The sequence below is a fragment of the Austrofundulus limnaeus genome, unplaced genomic scaffold (genome assembly GCF_001266775.1).
Source record: "Austrofundulus limnaeus strain Quisiro unplaced genomic scaffold, Austrofundulus_limnaeus-1.0 Scaffold15, whole genome shotgun sequence".
Taxonomy (NCBI): Eukaryota; Metazoa; Chordata; class Actinopteri; order Cyprinodontiformes; family Rivulidae; genus Austrofundulus; species Austrofundulus limnaeus.
Window position 1 is genome coordinate 2,307,874 of NW_013952417.1, and position 8,677 is coordinate 2,316,550.

At 37.9% G+C, this 8,677-nt stretch overlaps 1 protein-coding gene across 2 annotated transcripts in view; it reads right to left on the reverse strand.

Moving 5' to 3' along the window:
* mmel1 (membrane metallo-endopeptidase-like 1) overlaps window positions 1-8,677 on the reverse strand; it is a 20,643-nt gene that overhangs the window by 8,431 nt on the left and 3,535 nt on the right. For both annotated transcript variants that reach the window (XM_014002855.1, XM_014002856.1), the window contains exons 2-13: window positions 7,399-7,573; window positions 7,120-7,164; window positions 5,890-5,949; window positions 5,606-5,767; window positions 5,422-5,502; window positions 3,530-3,625; window positions 2,908-3,026; window positions 2,520-2,585; window positions 2,117-2,251; window positions 1,819-1,908; window positions 285-421; window positions 98-191 (exon numbers count right to left, since the gene is read on the reverse strand). In XM_014002855.1, the coding sequence (XP_013858309.1) occupies window positions 98-191; window positions 285-421; window positions 1,819-1,908; window positions 2,117-2,251; window positions 2,520-2,585; window positions 2,908-3,026; window positions 3,530-3,625; window positions 5,422-5,502; window positions 5,606-5,767; window positions 5,890-5,949; window positions 7,120-7,164; window positions 7,399-7,555 (1,242 nt within the window). In that variant the 5' untranslated portion in view covers window positions 7,556-7,573. The remainder of the gene's footprint in view (window positions 1-97; window positions 192-284; window positions 422-1,818; window positions 1,909-2,116; window positions 2,252-2,519; window positions 2,586-2,907; window positions 3,027-3,529; window positions 3,626-5,421; window positions 5,503-5,605; window positions 5,768-5,889; window positions 5,950-7,119; window positions 7,165-7,398; window positions 7,574-8,677) is intronic.

An 8,677-nucleotide genomic window follows, 5' to 3' on the forward strand; every position in this document is an offset into this window, starting at 1 on the left:
GTGTGTGTGTGTGTGTGTGTGTGTGTGTGTGTGTGTGTGTGTGTGTGTGTCTGTTTGAACAAACTCATGTTATACGTTTATGTCCCAGTTTTTGTACCTTTCTGTAACGAGCCCTGGCGTCTTTAAAGCGGCGACTCAAGCTATTAACTCTGTCACTGATGAGCTGCCATGTGAGGTAGTTCTGAATGGTTCTGCAAACATCAAAACAGTACTATCGAATCATTATCCCACATCATCTTTTTTTTCATTAGAATCAAATCTTTGTGGCYTCTAATCAGACTGACCGAACACTGTGTCTGGAAAGAACGTCGTTCATCTTTTCCAGGTAGGGAATGCTGTACACCACCACCTCCTCCTCCAGCTGTATGTCRATGGAAACACTCGACAGCACGCCTTTTATGAACCGTGTCCAGTTAAAACCCTAAAGAAACAAAAGAAAATATTTGTTTTTATGGATCACTGCATGTTAAGGCCTAAATCTAACTCTAAACCTTTGGATTTTGCCTGCTCTGTAGTTCATCAAGCATCATCTTGTTGTAAAGAACAGTAACAAAAACAATATTTCACTACTGATCAGCTCTATCAGAAGATAGATTTGCAAGATTGGGGGGGGGGGTATTTTTTTCTAATTTGTTTTTCTCCAATCAGTCATTTAAACAAACTAAAACAAATCTTCTTTGTCGATAAAATAAAACAGACTTTTCTTAGTCCATTGTAAAGCAGGAAAAAATGACTAATAATACTATATTAGTCACTTCTTACAAGTAATATCTTGTGGGATTGGTATCTAAAAACAAACTTGAGGTGTAAATCATCATGCATCCAGGGCATGGAAAATTCCCAAAATAAAATAAAATTWAATTAAAAAATAAAAAAAACAACTGAACTTTTATTCTGCAGTTCTTTAAATGTCACCATACAGAGCTTGGTGTTTTCACATTTTCCAAATCTCATGAAATTTGCAACCTCAGGATTTCAAGACAGTGCTACCGCTGCCCCCGTCCAAGCACAGTCAATAAATGAATTGTTGTCTGTCTGGGCTAGAACACCATTGCATAATCAGATTTTTAAAATCTAGATATTCAAAGAAATATGTTGCAGATCTTGGAGCATTCTCACTAAACAAACCAGAAACTGCTGCTCATTACAATAACTAACATCTACACAAGTTTGTTCCCATAAATAAGTGCCCTTTCTGTTTTTGTCCAAAACATTGTGACGAGTGAGACTTTTATCATCACACTCTAACATGAGATGTGTTCACATCTTTCATCTCCCTTAAAGACCAAAGCAAAAGCTAAAGCTGTGTAGTTGACAGATATAATAGACATTTTGGGGGTTCACCAAAAAAAATCGATTCACATCAGAATCGTGATTCTCATTTACAAAGATTCAGAATCGATTTTGTAACTAGTTGGGACGTCCTGACATCACCAGCATGAGCAGAAAGCACCAAAAACAAAGAGGAAACTACCAAACTGGAAGAAAACAGAGATTCAACCGACTTGGGCTCATTTTAGTTTTTACTGAATCGGTCCGAGTTTGATTTGAGCTTCACTGTGTGCAAGGTTTGCAAAATGAAGATGAAGCACTTTGGGAGCACAACAGATGGGCTCACATTATCAGCATTTAAAAAAAATTGATTTTGCATCGAATCATGGCCCCAAAAATCAGAATCAAATCGAATCAGATTGAATCGTGAGATAGTAAAAAAAATTCCCACCACTAGTTGATACGCTCAAAAGCACCTGAACAAGCAGACCATTTTGATAGATAGGAATTAAATGACTTCAACTAAACCCATAAAACCAGCCTTACATTGAAGCTGAAAGTGCTCTGCAGTTCACCAAGCGTCATCTTGTTGTAGAGAACAGTAACATCTTGGCGCTCTTCTGCTGGAGATGTAGCCTGTCCATCAACAAGAAGAAAGATAGTTTTTTGTTTTTTTAAAAAAGCACCATAATTGTTTTCTCAAGCTCTTCACTGAGATCCAGAGAAAAAGTAGCCTGCGAGTTTGGCTTATCTCTTAGATCTACAGTCAATGCAACCTTTATTCATTAGAACTATCACATAAAGTTCATTTGTCATCCTGTCATTATCAAATTTCTGCACTCACATTGGCGATGTCCGTCTCCAGGTCCAGCACTTGCATCATTTCCTCCCACACTCTGTCATCATCCTGAGTTAAGTTTCTGTCCTCTCTGGTTAATTTAGCAATAGAAACCATGAAATGTAGGTAGGCCTCTCGAACCTGTGGCACAACAYTCACCTGTCAGGCTTTCCTCAGCAACAAAATTAAAGCTCAATGAAATCGGCTCTCTTTTGTTCTGAGTACTTTAGGATGAGCTCAGACTTGTACTGACAAAATAATCTGAAGGTGTGATTTTTTATACATACTTTATTATAAATATGTTCATTTTAATTTTTTACTAAACTCCATGAGTGTTCAATAAATAAATAAATAAATAAATAAATAAATAAATAAATAAATAAATAAATAAAGCAACTCAGAGTTTGACCTTTTTGTAGTTTCCGTCGTTAAAGTAATAATCTCTAGATGGCATTCCAAGTCCCGGCTGATCAATCTAAACCAAGAAAAGACAAAAAAACACAAATTATGTATGATAATAAAATATAATATAATCTAAGTTTTTTATTATTTGAGGGGACTTTTTAGGTAATTTAAAACACTATCTGCGACAGGTAAGATATTATTTGTTCACAACTTTTTCATATCATCACTTCAAAGGATCTGAACTGTKGTTATTTAGCGTGTTTGGATCAATTTAGAATGTTTTAAATCACTGAGAAAAAATCCAGTAGTGTTAATTTTGCTATTTATTTAGACATTAATGAAAATACAAAAACTGCCATGCTTCTCTGTGCCCAAACAAAGCGTTCTCTTACATAAATGATGTGGCGCCTGGAGTCCCGGTCATCTGTCCACACATACATGTCCAGTATAACCTTCTTGTGGAAACGGGCCGTAAGCATTGCCAGTGTGTCCTCGAGGCTCCACGCTTCCTCTGGAATAAAAAAAGGAGTAATGAGCACTCCATTTGAACCCATATGTGTTGCTGTGAAGAGCTGCGCACAAACTGTGTGAATCTGTGTGTGCAGCTATGTGTGGTTAATTCCGTTTGAGCCACCATCCATGATTACATTTAATTAAAGTGGCAAGAGCCTAGAGCACGGGGAAGAGCAGCTCAGACTATTTAAAGCATGCTTCAGAGTCCTGATTGAGGACCTGCTCCTCTGCCCACGCACCACTGCCCTCCCAAACACAAACACAAACACACACACACACACACACACACACACCTGACTGCTCTGCTGAAAAAGCCTTGACGGGCCTCTTGATCCCACCAACAAAGCTTGTGCTCAGCGGTTCACTGAGTGCAAATATAGCTACACCGGCTCAGTGTGAATGCATGCATTTTTGAGGAGCAACAGTGTGTGGATGCATTGCTCACATGCCAGTTTGTGTAGGAGACATTAATCAGACTGTGGTTGAGATTTTTTTCCCTACCTGCTGTGGTGTTCCAGTCCTCTGATGCTACAGGCCAGTTGCCAATGGTCTCAATGAGCTTCAGGAGGGGCTGTGAGTCACGCTGCTCTATCAGACCTGTAGGTCCAACACATTTAACTTAGAAAACGTGACAAAGTCCTCCAGATTTTCCTCAACAATTTTGAGCAACTTCTGAGGTAGCATTTCAAAATAAAAGCACTCCCAATACTTACACTGTAACTTTCATTGCCCCTAAATGGCTGTCTTTATTGCAACTAAATGGSTAGTTGACTRACTGATCTCACTTCAGTCGGACTCTAAAAGTCCTCCAGATTTTCCTCAAAAATTTTGAGGGCACTTCAGGGGGCCAATCAAACTTCAGCAGTGGCCAATGCCTTTGTTGCCCCGCCACTGCCTGTCACACAGTAATGTTTTATACAACTTATGTTAAMTTAGTAAAATTTTAAAGACATCTGCCTTTAAGATGGAAATCTAAAAAAGATCTAATTGAAGCCTCTTTTATGTACAGATCGTAATACTAACAAATTAAGCAAATATATAATTTTATTAGTAATTTAGACATAAGGGAATTTTTACAAGTTGTCCAAAATGTTATATTGTGACAGGGCCTTTAGACTCAAGTTTATTCTTTGGCAGATTTCCTAATTTGTTTATTTGCCTGAGAGGTTTTAGTTTGTCATACATAAAAAGCTATTTCTCAAAAGTAGAATCTGGCAACACATTTTAATGTTATCTATCCATAGAAAGCGAGTTGCATAATACTGGATGCAAGGTGCTTTAGAAATAGGATGTTTGCAGCCAGGGTGACTCCTGTAATGAAAACACACTTCAACATGAACTAATCAAGGCTGTTTGTCTGGAGGAGGCTGTATGCACAGATTAAATTCCTGTGGTCATTTGAGAGTTGCAGATTATTTTTTCAACCAAAAACAAGTTAATCAGAACAACCAAAAAAAAAAAAAGTTAGATTCTGCTTTAGCCATGTTTGTAATTCCCAACTATTTCTTTCAGAATAAACACATAATTTTTGTATAAAACAGTTTAGTTTGATATTGTTTACTTCAGAATAAGAAGTTAAATTTGTTTGGTGTTGTTTGTAATTTTCCATTCTACAGTATGTGCAAAAAAGCCATTCCTAAATTTATACATGAAAACATCCAGTGAGTCATTTGAAAAACTCAATATTATAGAAAAAAAACATCTTCTTGTTTCTATGTTATTTAGTTTTATTGTACAAATCTGATCATAATGATTGGTGAACTCCTTTTTAATTTTTATTTTATCTCATCTTTAAAGCAGTCATTCTCAAGCACACTGGAAAGTACATCTTTTGAAAAATTTCATTCTAATTATGGTTAATGTTTTGTAAGAAAAAAGGGAGAGATACATTAGTATCCATTATTTTTGTAAGATTATAAGTCCCTACATTTGTCACTTGTCGCTGTAAACCAACACCCAAGAATAAGCTGTCTTTCTGTCCTCATGAATCCAAATGTTTTCCACACTTTGGATTTTAGACTTGATGCAAAATGCACTTCATCGGAATCACAGGACATCATGTTTTGGATTTTCATTTCGCAAGCAATGAGTCAGCTGACCACTATCTGTAAAATCAGACCTTAGGCAGGATTTGGTTCATTTAGATTTGTTTTTGATATTTTTTACTCTTTTTTTTGTGCAAAATGACATTTACAACAAATATAGAAAACAATATTTCTATTGCAATAATTAAAAAGTAAAAATACGTTGATATATTAAGTAATGATGATTGATCATGCTTCATTGATGTAGTTTATGCCTAAAAATTCTTACATAAAAACTGTTCTGAAAACATTTTAAAAGGGGCAAAGTTTGTGCACGTTTTATATTTTTTACAAGGGTCAGAGCCTCACTTTCATTCATGCACGAGCCGTAAAGGATTTTAGCCTTCCTGATGGCGTCTCTGTCCGTTTCACTCGTTGTCTCCAGAACACCTGCAACAACAAAGCACAGGCAAACAGTTCCTTGGTGAATGAAGCCCACACACCGCTGCGAATGCTGTGGCCCACTGAGCACCGACGGGTGGGTCCAGCTGACCTTTGAGGACAATCTCCAACTTGTCCCTCAGAATGTCGAAGACACTGTGACGGGAGCTCGTCTCCGGGATGACGTGTCGCTCCAGCCAGCCCCCGCAGGCGTACTGGTAGAAATTATCGCACGGCTTCACGGATTTATCCATGTTCTGCAAGAGCCGAGCAGCTGTAAGAAAATGGGAAATGATCAACAATTTTTAAAAAAGCATGTAACTCTTGCATGTGTGCAGGGTGGGGGGGACTTTGCAAAATAACAAAGATGACAAAGCAAAATCAAGGTTGTTTCACCTGCAGTGACACAGTCTTCAGTCGTGCACACATTGTTGAGGTTGGAGTGAAGCAGCTGTCCTGAAACAATCAGCGTCAACAATCAGGAAAGAACAGAGCGAACTTGGTTTTAGACTCCAACTGAGACGGAGAGGAAATTCTAAGAAAACTAAATCTGTGGTCCCTGTGGGAGAGAGGGACAGTGTCTGTCTGTGTCAGCAAAGATTCACATCTACAGTTGTGTACTTACCATCAGGCAGGAAAAAAGGAATAAATAATAAATAAAATAATTTCTGTGTTAAACTTTTGTGTGTTTATTTAACATCCCCTAGTGTTATTTTAACACTTTCTGGCTAAAGTGACACCCATTGTTGGTGTTAATTCACTGTTGATTTCCTCAGTGTTGTCTTAACACTGGACAGTGTTAAAAAGCCCCGCCCACTGTTAAGTCTTATGTAACACTTAACAGTGTTGTTATATAACACCATGCAGTGTTGAAAGAAGTATTCTGAAAAGCCCCGCCCTCTTCCACCTCATGTCAGACAGACCAGTATTTTCTCAAAAAGGGATGCTGGGTAGTCGTGTAGAAGTTATGTGTTCGCATGTTTATGACTATTAAAGACGTTCATGAGAGTAAAAATGAGTTGTTCTGGTTAGTTTTCTTGTTCAGTTTGATCAAGTTGTTCAAGTTTAAGTTTGTGTTATTGGCCATAATTCGACACCATGAGTAAGAGGTCCTTCCTGGTGTGTCAAGGGTGACTCCATTGTACTTTTCAAACTAATGAGTTGCATTGATGCAACTCTACAAAGAGTTTTGATTTTAATTCTGAGTGTTAAATTTACACTCTCAAATTTATGATGTAACCTTTTGGTGTCTGTTAACCTTTATAACACCATAATATCCTTTGTTAATAATAATACACTGCTGTTACTTTTAACACTATATTTTAACACTGTTGAAATGTAAATGTGACAACCAGTATTGTTAAATTTTAAACACTGGTTGGTGTTAAATTAACAACAACAAAAAAAGGATGTTAAAATTTAACACTTTCATAAATGTTATTTTAACACCGAGTGTGGACACACATAGACACTTTGTTGGTGTTCAAATTAACACTGTGGGTGTTAAATTAACACTGTGGGTGTTAAATTAACACTGGCATTTTTGCTGTGCACATCTATCAGAGATTTAGAGAGAAATAACAAAAATTAAAGTATATATTGATCAGTTCTTCAAATTAGACTCACCTTCGCCTGCTGAGCTCCTGGACATGCTCGGCCTGTTTGAGTGCTCTGAGTTCAAAACAAAGTTACACACAACACGGATTATTTTAATCCTCGTAGAAAGCTGCAACTTTTCTTTAAATCCCTCAAAGACAATTCACTGGAAGGAACTCCCAACCAAAACTAGAGGGTGTCAGAAAGTGTTTTGATGAGTCAGTGCAGTTATGAACGCAGAGGAACGAGACACTTGTCTTTAATGCATTATCCAAACCCTTTCCACAGTAATCCTGCCAGAGTTGTTACCTTTCACCGCTGATGTGTAGAGGACAACCAGTCCAGTCAAGGCACAGCTGACCATCAGCAGCAGGACGGACAGTCCGATTTCCGCAACAGTCCAACGACGCTTTCCAGGTTTACTTGTTTTCTCCATGATATCCATTTGGCTTTCGGATTTGCCCATATTCCTCCTGACTGCCGGCTGTGAGGGAAAGACACGTTAAAGTGTAGGATGGTCCATGCACAGAGATACTACCAGTATGTGTGTGTGTGGGCTGTGCAGGGATCTGTCAGTAAACTGTGCCAGCTGACCTGCAGTGAGAGAGATTCAACACCTACAACTACTTCTCAAAAGCTGCAGTAGTGCTGGTCTTGTTGCACAAACACACACTTTTAACCTTTTATTTTTTTTAAATCATCAAAATGAYTTCCACTTCTGTCGCTACTTTTGGGAAGAAACGTGACCTTGCGYAGCTTGCACGGTAATTTGCCTTGTAGTTGCAATGTCAAGATTATATCCTGTCTGTCACCTGTTGACTGCTGAAGAAAAGCACCACGTTATTTGTGACCCCGAGCAGGACAAAGCAAGTACAAAAACGAGTGACCAATGAGTTTGTGACTAAACTTTGTGAATGAGGCCTTTTTAAGCCAAGATCYATTTCTGCAAACCCACACAGTTTGGCTCCTTAATGAAATCCAACCAAACACTGACTGGGAACATAAGTACTGTACGTTTTTTTTTAAAAAGAGTCCAATAAAGACTAAAAGTGCCTGAATATGAACACAAGCTGATAACACATTTTAATATTAGATTGAGATGGAACTTGTATACAACAGTTGTGTTTAAAAGACRAAACTGAGGCAACTTTTCCAGCTGAGTTACATATTTATTATTAACTGCTTGAAACTAATCATCTTTATTCCGATTCTGCCAAATATGAATGCAACTGCAGCGGACAGCAGGTTTTTCACTTTGGAAAGTCAGTGAAGGATTCTYGTTCCAAAAAGGCATCAAAACAGGACATTTTGCTGTGATGATGTTTTTATCAGTCCTACACACGTTGCAGCATCTTTGTGCTCATTTTGTCCCGTTTAAAAAAATGATTTAGCAGCTTTCAGTTTTATCATTGAGCTCCATATGTTGTTAATGTATGCAAGTGATTTTTGTACTGAATGACATTGAATCTCGTACAATAATGAGACACTATCCACGACCACTTGATCCCATCCTGCCTGTCAAATAGGTGCAGGCACATCCACACACACACACACACACACACACACACACACACACACACACACACAC